The sequence below is a fragment of the Fusarium solani genome (genome assembly GCF_023522795.1).
Source record: "Fusarium solani strain SB1 chromosome Unknown bctg00000001, whole genome shotgun sequence".
Classification (NCBI taxonomy): Eukaryota; Fungi; Ascomycota; class Sordariomycetes; order Hypocreales; family Nectriaceae; genus Fusarium; species Fusarium solani.
In genome coordinates this window covers 1656038-1673349 of record NW_027072156.1, presented here as the reverse complement: position 1 = coordinate 1673349, position 17312 = coordinate 1656038, and the positions used below count along the sequence as shown (strand labels likewise).

Here is a 17312-nt window from a genome sequence, read left to right as displayed (position 1 = left end):
GAGTTCAAGCCCTCGGGCCTTCATTCATTCCCGAATTTCCTGTTTCAGCAACACTTGTAACACCACACACAATCACCATGCCGGATCTTTGTGGATACACAGCACAGCACAGCACAGCACATCACAGTACACTACACTACAGTACAGTACGTTAGACATGTCGGAAACGAGCACCGGTTGTCACGGAGGCATTATGGCTGGATACCCTGGGTGGTTTGGTTTGGCTGAGTTTGTTGTGTGTTGATGACACGGCAACGGAGATTCTGTTTGTTTTGCTTTGTCTTTTTGACGGATTTAATGTTTTGATGCCAGCGCCCCAAGGAGGGAAGGGCTGTTGACGGACGATATGACCATGTATTCTATGGGAATCACTCGGGATGGATGGGCTGGCTTTCGGTTCGGTTCGGCTGTCATGATAGAGAAAAAACGGTGGGCGGGACGGGATGGATGGATGTGGAAAACCCCTACGATCTGGGAGTGGGGGATCTAATGACGAGACGAACTTGATGACTTGTTTTAATTGCAGGATACCTACCTACCTACGTACCTACTTTTTGTTCATTCCTTTAATTTACTTTCATTTGTTTCGAGGCGTCAGGAGTACCACGAGGCGTCGATGGTGTGCGAGGTGAAAGTTCGGTGGCTGGTACGCCTTGACTAACACCCGTTTCTCAGTGTTACCGAGACAACAAGTGGAACAGTGAAAAACCAAGAGGTTGGTCTTGCTGGCGTTGTGGTCCTTCTTTTGCTGGCATGATGTTGTGATGTACAGATGCTTTGACTTCAGGTGATAGCAACGTATGCCATCTGGTAGTGTCATGAAGCCAAGGTTACGACTGACAAGACAAAAAGAAGAGGTCGGAGGTCGTTTATAAGCCTAGTTTACGACCTGTCTCAGACATCAAAAAGAAAGGTCTCAGAGGGAGTCGAACCCTCGCTGGCGGAATCAGAATCCGCAGTCATAACCGTTAGACCATGAAACCAATCGATGAGTAAATGGCTCAGAATTGGCAATTATAAGTGCCACGCAGGACCGTTGCCCTCCATGTCTTTCACAATGATAGTTGAAGTGATCCTAGCTATCGCCTCCCGCGGCAAAAGAATTATCTTACTCGGCGATTTAAGGGTCTAGACCCAAACCAGGGTCCCTCCCTGGAGATGGGCGATCATACTGTCCCAGAGCGACTAAAACATTCCTTTTATCCTTAAAAGGCTGACTTTGACTTACACTCCGCCCTTGACCCCTATACACTCACGCTCGGGGTTTTCCGAGTTGGGCTTCTGGACAGTGTTGATGCTACTAAAGATAAATAACCCAGCCCTCGTGTCGGACGATGGAGACGTGAGGACGCTGGGGATGGGCAGTCAAGTTTGGACCACAATAGTTGCCAACCGCGCATTAGCAGGATGATATCTACTTCACGCCCCTGGAAAAGAGTCAATCATAACTACCCCGATTCCCTTCGAGGCCTATTGTGAGCCGAGATGAGACCGGATAGACGGGAGGTCTGCTTCGTGTCCGTTGTTCTTGAAGGTAGGCGTCTGCTTGAGTGACCTTGACAGGGGCTGAGACCATCAGGAACGGTTTCGATATGAAAGACAGAAACTACTTGATACTTATGTCAGGGAGAGGGAATTCCATAGGCGTGATTATTAATTCGGTCGTCTGGCCCGAAGGAGCCGACTCTCTGATGGTCTCGCCCATCTAGTGAGACTTGAGCCGAACGTAGTGTACAAACGCAAGCCGCTTTCTTCCTTGAGTAAAGACCATGCCTTACATAATATCTTCGTCGATGGGCTCGGCTTTGAGACTGGTAGCTACCTGGAGCTGTGATACCTGTGTCTAGAAGATTGGTAGACTACTGGACTATTCGAGGTTCGTCAGGGGCAGAATTGAGGCTGAGACCGTTGTAGGGAGGTATGAGTCTGGTTTGAACCAGAGGGGCAGAATTCCGTCCAGGTCTCCCTGCTGCAACATGCCTACTGAGAAATCAGTTGTCCCATGGGGAGTGAGATGGTTTTGGCGAAATCTCAATACCGCAGCCCTGGAGACGAAGACAGAGGTTGAGATGATCGACTTTGGCCCCTGAGTCCGAACACTCTGACCAGGCAGCTTTGACCTCAGGTGGCCCTAATGGAAACAATTTTGTGCAATATCAAATATCTAATGAAAGGACAGTGACAGTTGTAGGATACTCAGGGATGCTCACTACTTCAGCCCTGGATCTCTTATGGCATGAGGTTGGAAATGGCTAGAAGACTTGGAGGCTCCTACTCCTTTATGCACATCTTCTACTTTCATCATACAGACTTCACTTATTCTCATCACAAGTTTGCCTGAGCACAATGATGGGCCGAGTATTCAACCGCTTAAAGACATCACTCTTGTATTATTCCAGCCATGAGATTGAAAGCAGCACAACTCTAAGATATAGAAACAGTTTACACCCAGACCCCCTTTTTGGACAAATAAACGCCCGCTCCAACGGTTGGTATATCTACTATTTGCTCTGCTTCTTGGCCTTTTTGCTGTTACTCCTGGGATCCAGACCTCTCCTGCGCATGGCGTTCCTCCTGCCCTTCTCCATGTACTCCTGGTCCTCGTCCTCGTCCCAGCCTCCAAAGTCGTCATCGGCCTTGGACTTGGGCTCCTCGTCGTCATCGGTAGCGATGGGCGTCTTGTCGATGACCTCTTCCTCCTCATCTGCAGGGCCCGAGGAGCGGTCGCGGGGTGCGGACGACTTGAGGGGTGTAGGACCAATCTTGTGGAACTTGGCGACGAAGAAGCCGTCGACGTTGTAAGTGTGAGGGTAGTATCGGCGGGTGTGGCGCATTGAAGGATCAAACTTCTTGCCCATGTAGCTCGTGAAGCCCTCCTTTCCAAAGGGGAGGCCGGACTCAACGAGGCGGACGTTAGGACGGCGAGAGAGGGCGTACTGGACAACCTGCTCGTTCTCCTCAACGGTGACGGAACAGGTCGAGTAGACAATGTAACCACCGGTCTTGGAGGCGTGGTTAACCGAGTCGATGGCGGCGAGGACAAGCTGCTTCTGGATGTGAGGCAGCTGCATAAAGTCACGCTCCGTCTTGTTGGTCTTGACGCTGGGATCCTTTGCAATAACACCGGTACCGGAACAGGGAGCATCAAGCAGGACACGGTCGAAGCCGCCCATGGGCTTGGGGAACTCTCGAGCATCGTAGTTGGAGACGACAACGTTGCGCGTGCCGAGACGGTGGATGTTACCGATGAGACCCTTGGCTCGGGCCTTGTTGGGATCGTTGGCCACGATGACACCAGTATTCTTCATCATGGCAGCCATGTAAGTCGTCTTTCCACCGGGAGCAGCGGCCATATCCAGCACGCGCTCGTTCTCCTGAGGCTCGAGGGCCATGCAGGGCAGGAAAGATGAGGCGGCCTGGAGGATGTAGTGGCCGGCGAGGTACTCGGGGGTAGCACCAAGGGGAACGTTGCTCTCAAAGACCTGGAGACCGACCTTGGACCACTTGCCGACGGGCTCGAGAGTGACGCCACGGTTGATGAGGGCCTGGGCGAGGTCACGGCGGTGAGTGCGTAGGGTGTTTGTGCGGATGACGACGGGTCTCGCCGACTCGTTGGCCTCGAAGAAGGCAAAGGCCTCGCGGGGTGTGAAGAGGTTGAAGAGCTTCTCAGCCAGGTACTCAGAGTAGCCGTAGTATGCGCAGATATCCTTGATGAGCTGTGTCGTGTACTCGACTCTCGAGCGGCCGTCCTCGGACAGGTTGGCAAAGTCGTCGAGGACGCGGATGGTTTCGGTGATTCTCGTTCGCAGGAGCTGCAGATCGGGTGCCAGCAGGGCATTGGTCTTTGTGAGCTCGTCCTCGTCCTCGTCATCGTCTTGTAGAATGTGAGGCTTGTCGCCGTGGATGTTGGTCTGCAGAGCGTCCTCAGCCATCTCGGCCTCGGCCTCGGCAGCGTCCTCCGCCATTTGAGCGTCCAGTTTCCTTGAGAGACCCTCAATGTTGGCGGCTGTGAGCTTCTCCTCGGCGTCCGACTCGTCTTCATCCTCGGACCACATGGCCTTTGCAGCGCCGCCTTCCTCTTCTGAGTCGAACACAGAGTCGTCGTCGGACCCAGAGGCGAGGAAATCGTCCTTCAATCCAACACCAGCGTCGGAAGATCCATCCTCCAGATCCTCCAGGTCAAACTCATCATCCATCTCCTCATCAGAGAGATCCTCCAATGCCGGCGCAGGGGCCTTGCTCTTCTTGCTCTTGCCATTCGCCTTGGGCGCGGGCGGCGCAGCCTTCGCAGCCTTGGCTCCCTTCTTCTTGGTAGCATCCTTCTTAGCAGAGTCCTTCTTGGCGACTCCATTGCTCTTGGGCTCGGCAGCCTTGCTGGTTTTCCGCTTCTTCTTCTCGGGCGCCTCGACGACGGGATCGGCAGGCAGACCGGCCTTGCGCTTGAGCTTTGCAAAGTGCTCTTCCGACAGGGGTTGGGGCGGGCCCTGCTTCTTCATGCGACGTCCGACACCCATCTTGAAAGAGTGTTATCAATCGATTGTGGGAGTTATTAGAGAAAAAATATTGAGACGAGACGCGAGAGGCCGTCTTGTCTTTTTTGGCTACCAAAGAAAAAGGCAGTCCCCGCCGAAACTTTTTTCTTTGCGCAACGATAGCAAGGGTCCGATAAGATGGTAATCTCCACGTGATCCACGCTGTGGTGGAGCTACACCACTCCCCAAGCCCAAGGCGATGCTCAATGACGATGATCTGGACACGGTCAACATTCTTTGCTTGGACTCGAGTCTCGATATTTTGCCTAAATCTCCCCGAGGAGCTTTCTTAGGACCTGGGAGTCTCGTTTACCATCATCTTTAACTCCACCACCTCCTACCACCTACCAGCTCAACCCCACCTCGAGCTTACCTCCCATCGCAAGCTCACCATGTCTGAAACCGCCTTTGCCCAGACCTTCCTCGGGTCGCTCCAGTCGCGACCTCTCCGACTCTCTGCCGACCATGTCGAAGATCCCAAGACCTTCCCGGCTCGGCCACCTGTACGAACCTAGCATATACCGCACCCACGACTCTTCTAACAGCGATAGTACATCATCCCCCGCATGCCCAAGGCCATGAGCAAGCCCACCCACCTCGCTCCCGGCTCCGAGCGAAGCGTCACCGTCTCCCTCAAGTCCCTGCGCAACCCTCCTCTGAGCATCAAGCTCACCTCGCAGCCCCTCGACACTTCAGTCCTGGACATCAAGAGCAACGTCCAGAAGCAGACCAGGATACCCGTCGCAAAGATGAAGCTGCTACACAACAAGAAGCCCGTGCCGGACAGCAAGATTCTCAAGGACCTCCTAGGGGATACGGACTTGTCTATCGAGTTTACGGTCATGGTCATTGGTGGAGCCGCTGCCATCCCCTGAGGAGCCCGAGGCCGCCCCTGAGGTGCTGCCTACAGGCAAGGAGGCATTGGAGACGGAAGAGTTCTGGAGCGACCTCAAGGGTTTCTTGATGCAGCGATTAAAGGATGAGACTCAGGCGGAGGAGCTATCCGGTCTCTTCAGATCGAGTTGGCAGTCCAGCCAAGCAAGTCCATGATATCTCTCAGAGCGCAGACATGATGGACGACACGATAGATGAAAAATGGCAATAATTCCACATACCAGCATGCGAGTTTATTCCCGTGGTACGGTACATGGTCAGGGCTGGCAGATCTGAGAATTTACGTATCCGCCCAGAAGTAAACTCGATGGCTCACGTCCCTGAAGGACGTCCACCATCCCCGTGCTTCCATCCACAGTTGCACTCCTACATCATGGTTGTTTTGGTCTCTCAACGCTTGAAACGACCCTAGATATGCTCAGTTATGCCGGCACCGCTTCTATAGAGTGCGGGGCGGCTAGTGGGTTGATTCGTGACAGCGCGCTTAACCAGCAAGACCCTTGCTGACGGTCTTGATGATGGTGTCGTATTCGATATCATCAGTGTCGTTGGCCTGGAGCTCGACCGCAATGCCGGTGAGTGATCGCTTCAGAGCCTCTTTGGAGGAGGCGTAGATCATCTTGGGCTGGTGGGGTGTCAGTTCATGGTTCGCAGCGAGGCGAGGACAGACAGGGGTTACTGACCTGGATGCCGGCATCATCGGGAGACCAGGCAATGAAGGCGAGCTTGTTTCTGAAAAATTGTTAGGACATGTGCCTGTGCCTGACTCTGGGCTATTCAAACGCACCGGATACCGTCGCCAGAGGCCAGGCTGTACTCAAAGTCGTAGACGGCGTATCGGGGACCCTTGCCGACAGCGCCCTGCAACCTGTCAGATTCTTGTCCGGATTCCTCGTCAGTTCATGAGCGGGGCGTACCGTTCGGCTCTTGGAGGTGGCGTTGATGAGCTTCTCACGGAACTCTTCCCAGTCCTTGTCCTCGGAGGCGTGCTCGACAACAATCTCCTTGTAGTCGTCCGAGAGCTTGTAGACGATGTACTTGTACTTCTTGTTGAGCTTCAAGTCATTGTAGGCAGTTATGCACTCCTGGGAAACGGTGGCTCTGGAACACGGAGGCGGCGGGTTAGCGCGGTTGTCTCAAAGATTTGAAGCTGCGTGTGTTTTGTTGTGTTGTGTTGCCCCGCGGCGGCGGCGTCATGGTCGAGGGGGAGGGGGGAGCATCAGGCGCGGGGGGAAACGGCGCGCGAATAAAATGGAGCGAGGGAGAGAGCGAGAGGACGAACCCGGATTGAGACTGAAAAACACAGTTAGATAGAAGATCTTGCTGGAGGAGACGTCGGTGAGCTTACCATGGTTGCGGTCTACGTCAGGAGACGGGCGAGATCTTGGGAATGAGGGGCGGACGGGCTGGCGGGAGCTTTCGAATTAGCTATCAGGACAGAGAGGATCAGGCGCAGCAGAGGTGCAGAGGGGGAGATGCAGGTGCAGGACCAAGTGGGGAGGCGTTGGCGTACCGGGAGAGGAAGAAGATCGAGGTTAAGAGTAGTCGAGGTTCAAGATGAAGAAACAAGATGGAAATGGGCGTTGTAGGGAGGGTCGTTTGTATCTTGGGGGTTGGGCGGATTTAGGCGGTAGGGGGACTGGGACTTGTCCCATAGAAAGGCGGGGCCAGACCTCTTGCGGGAGAAAAACACCACCTGGCCTACCTACCTTCTCCCCCACCACAACCACCACCCATGAGGAGGCCTTCCACGTGACTCCCCTGGCGTGCGTGTCAATTGTGGCTCGTCAGCTTATCATCTCGTCCAGAGCTATGGCGAGGTGAGGCCGTGCGGCTGTCTGTGCTGTCTCGTTGTCGTTGACGACGACGACCTCAGCAACCCATCATCATCTCATCAATGCTACAGACCCCTGCCTGTTGTCCCGCCCGCCGAGCCCGGCCTCGTTTCGGTGAAGCCTAAACGAGGCATCAGCTTCCAATCAACCCCTTACGAAACACAGCCCAGGCAACCAGAGACAGATGTATGTTTATAGATTTCTTTTTTTATTCTTTCTTGATCTCATGTCTTTTCATGCTAGTGCTACACAGTCAATGCTATTATACAGGGCTCAAATGTGGCCTGAAAATCTGCAGGGGGTATGAGGACAAGGCCGTCGTGGTGGTCGAGAAAAGGTAGGTAGAGTAGAGAGAGGGGAGATTGCAAGGCCACTGTCCCATGATAACACGCAAACCATGTGCGCCGTCCGTCCAGCTTTTTGTTGTACATCATATCATCCCAATCACATTATTCCGTCTCTTACATCATGCCTCCCATGCCACCCATGCCGCCCATACCGCCCATGCCACCCATAGGAGGTCCAGCAGGGCCCTTCTCCTCGGGAGCATCGACGATGGCGACCTCAGTGGTGCCTAGCAGAGAGGCAACACCGCTGGCATCAATGAGACCAGTGCGGACGACCTTGAAGGGGTCAAGGATACCGGCAGCAATCATGTCGACGTACTCGCCCTTGGCGCTGTCGAAGCCCTTGTTGAAGTCGTTGGCGTGCTCGTCGGTGAGCTTGCCAATGACGACGGAACCCTCGAGGCCGGCGTTCTCAATGATGGTGCGGGCAGGGCGGGTGATGGCGTTCTTGACGATGCTGACACCGAGCTGCTGGTCAAAGTTGGCAGACTTGACCTCGCCAAGGGCGTGGGCAGAAGCCTTGATGAGGGCAGTACCACCACCGGGCAGGATACCCTCCTCAACGGCGGCACGGGTAGCGTTCAGGGCATCGACGAAGCGGTCCTTCTTCTCACCGACCTCAACCTCGGAGGAGCCGCCGACCTTGATGACGGCGACACCGCCAGAGAGCTTGGCGAGACGCTCCTGGAGCTTCTCCTTCTCGTACTCGGAGGTGGTGGGGTCAGCCATGACGCCACGGATCTGCTCGCATCGCTGAGCGATGTTGTCCTTGGCACCGCCGCCGTTGAGGAGGATGGTGTCCTCCTTGGTGATGGTGATGGAGCCAGTGGAGCCGAGCATGTCGGGGGTAGCCTTCTCAAGCTTGACGTCGAGCTCGTCAGTGAAGACAGTACCGTCGGTCAGGATGGCGAGATCGCCGAGGATGGACTTGCGGTTGTCACCGAAGCCGGGAGCCTTGACGGCAGCGACCTGGAGCTGGCCACGGAGCTTGTTGAGAATGCAGACAGCGAGAGCCTCACCCTCAATGTCCTCAGCAATGATGACAAGAGGTCGTCGCTGCTGGGTGGAGACCTCAAGAGCAGGGATGATGTCCTGGACAGCAGAGATCTTCTTCTCAGAGAGGAGGATGAGAGGGTTCTCAAACTCGACCTTCTGGGACTTGGCGTCGGTGATGAAGTAGGGGGAGACGAAGCCACGGTCGAATCGCATACCCTCGGTGACCTCGAGCTCATCCTGGACGGTCTTGCCCTCCTTGACGGTGATGACACCCTCCTTGCCAACCTTCTCCATGGCGTTGGCAATCATCTGACCAATGTGGATATCACCGTTGGCGGAGATGGTGGCGACCTGAGCGATCTCGGCGCTGGTGGTGATGTCCCGCTTGTTCTTCTGGAGGAACTCGACGACGGCCTCGACGGCAGCCTGGATACCGCGGCGGAGATCCATGGGGTTGCAGCCGGCAGCAACGTTCTTGACGGTCTCGGAGAAGATGGCGCGGGCGAGGACAGTGGCGGTGGTGGTACCGTCACCGGCGACCTCGTTGGTCTTGGAGGCAACATCCTGGAGCAGCTTGGCGCCGAGGTTCTCGAACTTGTCCTTGAGGCTGACAGCGCGGGCAACGGTCACACCATCTGTTGTAGTTAGTTAAATGTCGAAGAAGATGAACAGACTGCTTGTACGAACCCTTGGTGATCTTGGGAGAGCCGAAGCTGGACTCAATGAGGACATTTCGGCCCTTGGGTCCGAGGGTGGTAGCGACGGCCTTGGCGAGGGTGTCGACACCGGCGAGAAGAGCAGCGCGGCCCTCAACACCAAACTTGAGCTCCTGTAGACATGTCAGTGACCCAATTCGCAAGCCTAGGATCTCAATTCATCATCTTCTTACCTTGTGAGCAAATCGGACCTGCTGGCTAAGACCGCCCGCTCGGTACTTGGTGGCTGCCGAGGACAGGACAGAGGCCCTCGCCCGAGTGCTCAATGCGCGCTGCATGATGTGTGAATTAGGGGGGTATAATGTGACTGAAGAGAAAAAGGAAGAGGAGGAAGAACGCTCGGGAGGAATTCGACCTTGGGACGAGGACGGACGAGCAGGGCGAAGAGACGGGGAGACAAGAGGTTGATATGATGGCAAAACTGGAGAAGAGCTCGAGGTCCAAAAAAATCGTCGCTCGGAGCGTCGGCAAAACATCCACCCAGAAGCGAGTCTAGTCCCAAAGAAGCCTAGCGCCATCGCCGGCCGCTTTCCACACCTTTCCAACGACGTCCGTGAGACTCGCCGGACAAGGTCGCTAACCCCCTCCAAGAGGCGGCGTTTGGGCCCTGGAACTCATATTACCGGAGCCATAGCCGAGGCGACATACCTCTGCGCACCGCTGCGAGCCCTCTGGCGCCTTCTGACGGGTCACGAGCGGCTTTCAATGTCCAGCGAACGGCTCCACCAACGACTCCATCATGACAAATGTGTTGGCTGGGGTTCGCTCTTGTTCTCTGTGGCTCGAGTAACCATGCCTGCGCTATCCTTCGGTAGATGCAACATGGGCGTTGAATGTGCCGTCTATGAGTGAAGGAGGCCGAGGAAATGGTCAAGGCCGCATTGGCTATGACTGCTGATTTGATTTACTGGTGTAACTCCTCTGACACTTCAAATTCGTGTTCCGAGACCAGTTGCAATCTTTCTCAGCTCAGCACAACTCTTCTCCCAATTCTTCACTTCAAACCCCAGCCATAAGATGCTCTCGGCTCCGGCTCCACGTAGTAGTTTGTTCACCTCTTGTGCCAAAGGAATATGCTGCATAGGCCCACTCTTTGCAGTCTGCAAGGCGCGAACCGAGCATAACTGGTGGTTGGACAAAAATAGCGAGGCAATGATGGGAAGTAAGCATTGGCTGGAGAAGGGAGGCTAGGGACAGGAACGGGAAGCAAGAAGAAGCAACGATGGCAACAGTAAACATTGAGCAATGGCTATTGCCTGGGTGGAATGAGTCGATCGTGTCACTGAATATGATTTTGTGAACAGGACGCCCACTAACAAAGGTTGAGCTAGTCTGGCTTCCAAGAACAGGGACCTCGGCTCCAGCCACCAGGCAAGGCCTGCAGCTCACCTTAATTGAACTACCACTTGGATAGTCACTACCGTTGCAGTTGGTATTCCAAACCCCGTGCACTGCTCATGAGTATCAGGGGCTTTTGGTGATAAAGGTTCTGGTGTGTCATCCAAAAGCATCTCTGTAGCTCATCCACGATGATGCAGCGTACATTACTTTCGGTATGAAAGCGCTCATGCCGTCAGCCTGAGCCAAGCAAGATTGTCCTTTAAGCGACGAAGACCTCGAGAATTGGATCGTCGGGCGAGTTGTTCCAGGGCCAAGGGAAAGAGGTTGTTAAACGCATGTTCCAGGCTGAGATCCGGGATGCCTCGATCCTCCAACTCGGCACGTTGAGAGAGAAAGTCCTTGCGGAGTCGGACAAGTTCGTCATGAATCTAGAACCAAGACTCATGAAATGGCAGTCGAAGGTGGGTATGGTGGGTGTGGTGTGTGGTGTGTGTGATGGGCCAGAACGGGCGGTCGTGGTGTTCTGGCCCGTCTATTTATATGAGCGAGTCAGAGAAACCGAGCCTCTCTACCATCCTGTTTCGCATCCATCTCCCGGGGAAGAGCGAGATTGAGGAGCTTCAGCAATTACAAAGAAGCAGCACATTCTCCCCCTCGGACTCTAAAGCAAAGACCGCGGCGGTAGACATGCGCGTTGCCCTCATAGAAAGACTGCGCTTGATCTAGGTATGATAAAGTAGTTCAGTACTATGTTTTACTAACTTGAGTCTGTACACATGTTAGATATCCCATAGAAATAGAATGTATTCAGAGAAGCGTCAATAGTATCAAAAGACTCAATACTTGGCAAAGGTAGTTCACGTCACAGCAGTACTTGATAGTGGTGATGCGATACAATCATAATACACTCTGCCATGGGCAGATGACTCCGAGTCGGTATTCCTCTATATGACCAAAATAAAAAAAGAAACAACAAAATTACAAAGTCTCAAGCCTAGACCCTGTTCCCTCTCGGGGAACGAAACGAAACAGCAACCGGCGACATCCTCTCTCTCTCTCTTTTTAATTTTTTTTAATTTCTTTTTTTTACTGGGGGATAAACCACCCAGGGCAACCCCTCTTCGAAGGGGACTCCTCTCCCTCTCCCCGCTATTGACTGATGTTAGTTGTTGTTCGTTCATGTCAAGTATTCAGGGGAAAACTTACCATCCTCTTCAGGTTTTGCGAAAATGCGGGCTGGCCTTGGCCACCCGCCCCGAAGAAGACGTCGTCGGCGACAGAACCTGCGACAGGGAACTGGTAGGTTAGGTCGAAACCATAACCTTGGCCACCAGCTGGGAAGCTGGCGACCCCAGTCCCGCTGCCGAGGATGTCTCGCGGGATGTCGAGTCCCGCAAACAGGTCGATCTGGTTGATCTCCTCTGCCGCCGCGAGTTGGGCGGCAGGGAACCAGGACCAGTCGGTGATGTCGTTGACATCAAAGGGGGGAGGGGGAGGGAGGGAGGCGGCGATGACCTCGGCGTCGAACGGAACTGCCGGCCCAAAGGCTGGCGCAACAAAAGTTGCGACCGAACCTGGGCCGGCGAAGTTCTGGACGCTGTTGTCGGCGAAGGGGGCGGCGACGACAACGGGGGCGGCGACGGGAACAGGCTCAGTCTCCTCTTCCTCTTCCTCGGACACTGAAGACTCCTCAGGCTCCCGCGGGTCTAGCTCGACCAGCGGATAGCCATCAAAGTCTTCAGTGTCCGATTCCGAGTCAGACTCGACCAGCTCGATCATGAAGGCGGCGGTGGAGGCTGTGATGGGAGAAGTAAACACCACCTGGTACTCGGGGGTGGCCTCGTCAGAGAAGGTTCCCGCGTTGTTGGTGAGAGAGTCGGTCTCAGGCTCATCGAGGTACGCGCTGGGAGACTCGTCGTCGTAGTCGGCAGGCAGTTCAGGAAGATAGTCGTCAGCAGGCTCGGACAGGAACAGGCCAGGAGACTGAGACTCGGACTCTGCAGATGCCGGGATGGAAGAAGGGCAAGACACTTCGGAGCCAGGAGGAGAGAAAGGAGAAGAAGAGACAACAGACTCAACGACGGAGGGCTGAGGGGTGTGATGACGGCGGCGTCGGCGACGAGAGACAGGAGTTGGAGTGACAGGAAGTTGAGCATCAGGGAATGTGTGTGCTTCTGGGGCGCCAATGACAGCCTCCATCTGAGAGGTGAAAGGGTCCTTGATCTCAGGAGCATCGCCTAGGCTGTACTCAGGGTGATAAAGAGGCTCGGTGAAGAGAACTTCACGAGTGGTGGTTGTGTCGTCGCCATCAAGATCAGCACGCATGACTCCGCGAACAGTTCTGTCGGCGCGAGGGGAAAGGGGAGGAGGGACGATGTGACCTTCAGCGATGAGGTCGTTGCGGTTGCGTCCGAGCCACTGAATGATAGAGCTTCCACTGGAGCCGGGATTGAGTCGATGAGCAACTTGGTCCCAAGGCAACCTGATCTTGGCTCTGTTGCATTCGTACACAAGAACTTGGAGGAGCTTGTCAGACATCCGAGGTCCTAAAACAGTGTTAGAATTGAGGCAAAGAGTGAATCAAGTCGAAGTACTTACGAGTCCATGAGATTAGGTTGCGATCCTTCTTGCGGCCGTTGAGAGAGCGTTGCTCGGCGGTAGGGAGATGGTGAGTGTGAGTCCAGGCTTGCTGAGACTTCTTGCTACGGCGGCGGGAAGGGGTCGGCGCGGAAGCAGAGGAAGATGAGGAAGCAGACTTGGTGTGACCGTACGTAGACATCGTGCAAAGTGACTTGAAGACGTAACGTGAAGTAAGTGATAAGTAAACGTGACAAGTGACTTGAACGACGAACTGAGTGAATGATAAATTTGAATCGAAGATTGAGTTGAGTGTGAAGATCTCTTGGATTCAAATTCTGGTGAAGAGGAAGAAGAGAGGGAGGAGGAGAGGAAGAGATGAAATCTCTTATGGTAAAATGTGCGAAGCTGCCAGTGCTGGAGCGTGCCCTGAGTGAAGCCATCGTCGGACGGTTGACAGCTGCCAGCCGGCCGTCGAGGAGGAGTCGCATACCTCAACGACCGTCAACCCAATCGCTTGCGCCGTAGCTGGAAATCACCTAATCTGGAAGCGCACAACCTTAATTGGAGAATTAGGTCAGAATTACAGGGCAGCGCGTCTCGTGGAGGACGGCCCTGACGGAGAGGATCGCGGTGGTGAGGTTGGTCGTGATGCTTGGTGGTCGCATTTGATATTGACATTTTGCAACACCACCACGTAGGAATTTTTGCGATGATGATACATGTAGTTGAATTGAGATGAGAAGCTTCGAATGTAAGATCTTTTTAGGGCCATGATTCCAAGCGCTTGTCCTGTTTGCGCAGAGTGTTCCGCATGGGTGTCACTATCAAGTTGACCCAAACGAAGATGTTTGCACGTTGATTTGCAGTCACCGGATTGCACAGTTGAAGAATCGGCATGAATACTCCTCTTGATTAAAGAGATCTCTCCTCATTATGGTGACAGGTCTTGGTTACATACATGAGGATGCCTCGATGTGCACCTTTGCTCGCATCCGTAGTCATGTCCGAACCCACCCAGCATAAACACCCTAGTTCGTACGCCCAAACGTCTTCTGAAAGAAACTCTGGATCTTGGAACGGTCTCTTGCACTAGCGCTCGAATTGTTTCTGCTGCGCGTGGGGTTGTCTCGGGCCTCGGCCTCACGGTTCAGCTCGTTCAGGCGCTGAGTGCGGATCTCGATGTCGTGGATGGCCTGTCGCTGGGCCTCGAGGAGACCGTTGAGTGAGGCTTGTGTTTGCTCCTGTAAAGCCGAGGCGACGGCTTGGTTGACGGCTTGGGGAAGTTCAGTGGCGATCTGGGAGAGCTGGTTGGCAAGACCATGTGTCATGGCGAGGTTCTGGGTGGTGGCTTGAATATTAAAGGCCTGAGGCTGGATCATGGTCTGCAGAGCCGAGACGGTTTGCTGCTGCATCTCGATCTGCTGGCCCATGGTGTCACTCTGGCGTCGAAGCGTGTTTGCTTGAGCGTCAAGTTTGCCCACGTTCATGCGAAGAGGGCCAGTGGCGTCGGCGATGCCTTGCTCGATAGTCTGCTCGACCATGGAGCGCATCTTCTCGTCAGAACCATTCGCGTTGTTGCCCTTCGCGTTCTGGACGTTGTAACCGTTGTTGCCTTTGTGAGCATTTTGTCCACGGCGCTGGGGCATGGACTTGTTAGCAGCAGCAAAGTAACGGTTTTCATGCTGAACAGCCTGAAGATATGTGTCAACCCGACGGGCTGCTGCGCCTTCGGTCTCATCCTCCCCGCTCAGGGCATCACGCTCTCTGATGCGGCGGGTGATTTCAATGCGGAGGTGGTTGTAGGCCTCAGGGGCAGGGCACATGGGATTGCCGCGAAGCTGCCGAAGCCGTGTCAGAGCCTGGTAGTCCTCTATGGTTGCATCAACATCCATAGGAGACGCCTTGGTGGTGGGGAACTCTCCATTGCGTCTCGCCTCTGCCAGCTGCGACGCCATCATCTGCAGCTGGTCAGCTGGATAGGTGCTACATCCCCGTGTCGACGCCATGAAGTTAGTGTTCTCCTTGGGAGTCTCGGGCTTTTGGAGGAATGCCTCGATGGGCGACTCGGGAGTGACGGCAGTAGTAGCTTGGGTGTGGGCTCTCTCGCGGGCCACGAGATCATTAAGCTGCGATTTGAATCTCTGCAGCTGAGAGGTCGATGATGGGATATTAGAAGGCGGCGACATGAGGGGGTCTTCTTAGGCAGAGCCAAAGGGACGATAAGGGAGTGTGGGTTTGTTGATGTATTTGGTGAAGCGGTAGATGTGCCTTGACAGGTCAGTATGGGCGACGCGACAATGGATGGGAAGAAATTCACAAGATGTGAATTAATAGAAGTCTCGATGCTCAAGGCTAGGTTAACAAGTGTAGGGCAGCTTTTGCGTGATGGAGGTCTGTCTCGAGATAATCAAGAGAAGGAAATGTCGCTGCACATGTTCAAAGGAGGGACGCGGCGGGAGCCAAGACGTGAGTGCAGAATGAATGGATAAAGTTGAGTGCCGAAAAAGAGAGAGACAATAGAGAATAAATGACCTTGTGCGGCCACGGGGGAAGAAAAAACACAGGAATAAAGGCTGACAATGGAGATGAATCGAGACGAAGGTGGTGGAGGATGGTGATGGAGAATGTGGCTCAGAAACGGCCTTCACCTACGCCTCGCATTATTCAATAGCTTGCAGCGTGTTGCCTGGTAGATACATAAACATGAATCCCACGGTCAGGCTTCAAATTAACGCGTGACTGCGACAGTTTGGAGAGAAATCAAAGAGTGTTGCCTGACAATTTGACTGGAGGGGATCACTTGGTGTTGAAAGTCCGGCTTGTTTGGAGCATCACGAGACAACAAATATTCACTGGAGAACACACAAACTCAAGAATTAAAATGCTTCAACTATGGAACATTGTCCACTCGATGCTAAGATGATATTATTGTCATTACTTCGTTCATCCCCCCGACCATGTCCTCGACGATGCTGCTGCTCCGACTGTGACATCCTAATCAGATAACTAGGTAGTTGCAACAGAGATCTCGGAATAGGTGTACGAAGTCAGTGTTTTTCTGTTCCAAAAAGCTCCTCCATCAGATTATCATGCGGTTGTCGTCTTGCTCTAAGAGCTGCCCTCCTCGGAGGCGGCGGGGGGCTCTGTTAGGGAGGTTAGTTGATGAGCAGAAGAGAAAAAACACTTGAACGTACCAGTGAGGGAAGAGCCACGAGACTCGCCAGAGTCACTGTCCTCCTCCTCCTTCTTGACCTTGTCCGCCTGCTTGCCACGCTTAGCCTTGGGCTTGGGCTTGGCCTCGGCCTCTTCGTCTTCGTCAGACTCCTTCTTGGCCTTTCCGCGAGCAGGCTTCTTCTTGGCACTGCCAGCACCCTCGGCCTTGGCCTTGCGCTTGGTAGGAGTGGCGGGAGCGCTGTCGCCCCCAGCGAGAACGCCGGGGCGGCTGATGCCATGGGCCTTCAGCATTCGCTCATATCGCTTCTGGCTGTTGGTGTTTGTGTCAGTGTCTGCTTGGGCAAGGAGGGTGAGGAGAGGTGGTACTTACGCGGCGGCCTTGGAAACGATGGCAAGCTCGTCGGCGACGGCCTGGAAGTCGGGCTATTCATATCAGCTACTGTAAAGAAATACGAAAAGGGCTGAACTTACTCGGCCGTTGGACGTGTGTCCAATGCAGGAGACGAGGAACTTGACCTGATCGGCGGGGTCTTGCTTGGACATTGTGACGAGTGTTTGGACTGCAAGCGCGTCAGGATGAACAGAAAACTCAAACTTGAGAAGACAAATGTGCAAGCGTAGAGGAAGCAGAAAGAAAGCGAAGCAAAAACTCACGGTCGTTGAACGAGGTGTTGTGGTTGAGTGTTGCGCTGTGTTGCGAGGCGAGAATGTGCGTGGTGAACAACAAAGTTGCGGATGGTGGAAAAGAAAAGAAGAGAAGGAGCAGATGCAAAGAGTCGAAGGACAATTTATGTCGAGAAGCAAACGCGTCGTGTCCGCCCAAAGAGGAGAATTACGACAGGCAGTGGTCTGGCAGTGGTGAGGGTGAATCCGAGGACTGAGGTCAGCCAGGCGACG

General features: G+C 54.2%; 7 protein-coding genes across 7 annotated transcripts; 1 reads left to right on the top strand and 6 right to left on the bottom strand.

Moving 5' to 3' along the window:
• Positions 1-2501: 2501 nt before the first annotated feature.
• On the bottom strand, positions 2502-4514 carry MRS44_002634 (uncharacterized protein; the record flags this gene model as incomplete). Its single annotated transcript, XM_046275187.2, has 1 exon — positions 2502-4514. The coding sequence occupies one exon, from the start codon at positions 4512-4514 to the stop codon at positions 2502-2504; it is 2013 nt and encodes a 670-aa protein (XP_046136744.1).
• Positions 4515-4924: 410 nt separating this feature from the next.
• Positions 4925-5407, top strand: MRS44_002633 (uncharacterized protein; the record flags this gene model as incomplete). The annotated part of the gene is made up of 2 exons (XM_046280757.2): positions 4925-5035; positions 5084-5407. 2 exons carry the CDS (start codon positions 4925-4927, stop codon positions 5405-5407), a joined length of 435 nt encoding a protein of 144 aa, XP_046136743.2.
• Positions 5408-5910: 503 nt separating this feature from the next.
• Positions 5911-6777, bottom strand: MRS44_002632 (uncharacterized protein; the record flags this gene model as incomplete). Its single annotated transcript, XM_065622900.1, has 6 exons — positions 5911-6051; positions 6110-6158; positions 6214-6287; positions 6344-6527; positions 6709-6719; positions 6775-6777. 6 exons carry the CDS (start codon positions 6775-6777, stop codon positions 5911-5913), a joined length of 462 nt encoding a protein of 153 aa, XP_065478972.1.
• A 945-nt stretch (positions 6778-7722) lies between these two features.
• MRS44_002631 (uncharacterized protein) lies at positions 7723-9598 on the bottom strand (the record flags this gene model as incomplete). Its single annotated transcript, XM_046275186.2, has 3 exons — positions 7723-9239; positions 9292-9433; positions 9494-9598. The coding sequence occupies 3 exons, from the start codon at positions 9596-9598 to the stop codon at positions 7723-7725; spliced, it is 1764 nt and encodes a 587-aa protein (XP_046136741.1).
• Positions 9599-11747: 2149 nt separating this feature from the next.
• On the bottom strand, positions 11748-13440 carry MRS44_002630 (uncharacterized protein; the record flags this gene model as incomplete). Its single annotated transcript, XM_046282940.1, has 3 exons — positions 11748-11810; positions 11868-13207; positions 13260-13440. 3 exons carry the CDS (start codon positions 13438-13440, stop codon positions 11748-11750), a joined length of 1584 nt encoding a protein of 527 aa, XP_046136740.1.
• An 829-nt stretch (positions 13441-14269) lies between these two features.
• MRS44_002629 (uncharacterized protein) lies at positions 14270-15427 on the bottom strand (the record flags this gene model as incomplete). Its single annotated transcript, XM_046283862.1, has 1 exon — positions 14270-15427. The coding sequence occupies one exon, from the start codon at positions 15425-15427 to the stop codon at positions 14270-14272; it is 1158 nt and encodes a 385-aa protein (XP_046136739.1).
• Positions 15428-16349: 922 nt separating this feature from the next.
• Positions 16350-16958, bottom strand: MRS44_002628 (uncharacterized protein; the record flags this gene model as incomplete). Its single annotated transcript, XM_046282939.1, has 4 exons — positions 16350-16384; positions 16436-16725; positions 16786-16838; positions 16887-16958. The coding sequence occupies 4 exons, from the start codon at positions 16956-16958 to the stop codon at positions 16350-16352; spliced, it is 450 nt and encodes a 149-aa protein (XP_046136738.1).
• Positions 16959-17312: the final 354 nt, after the last annotated feature.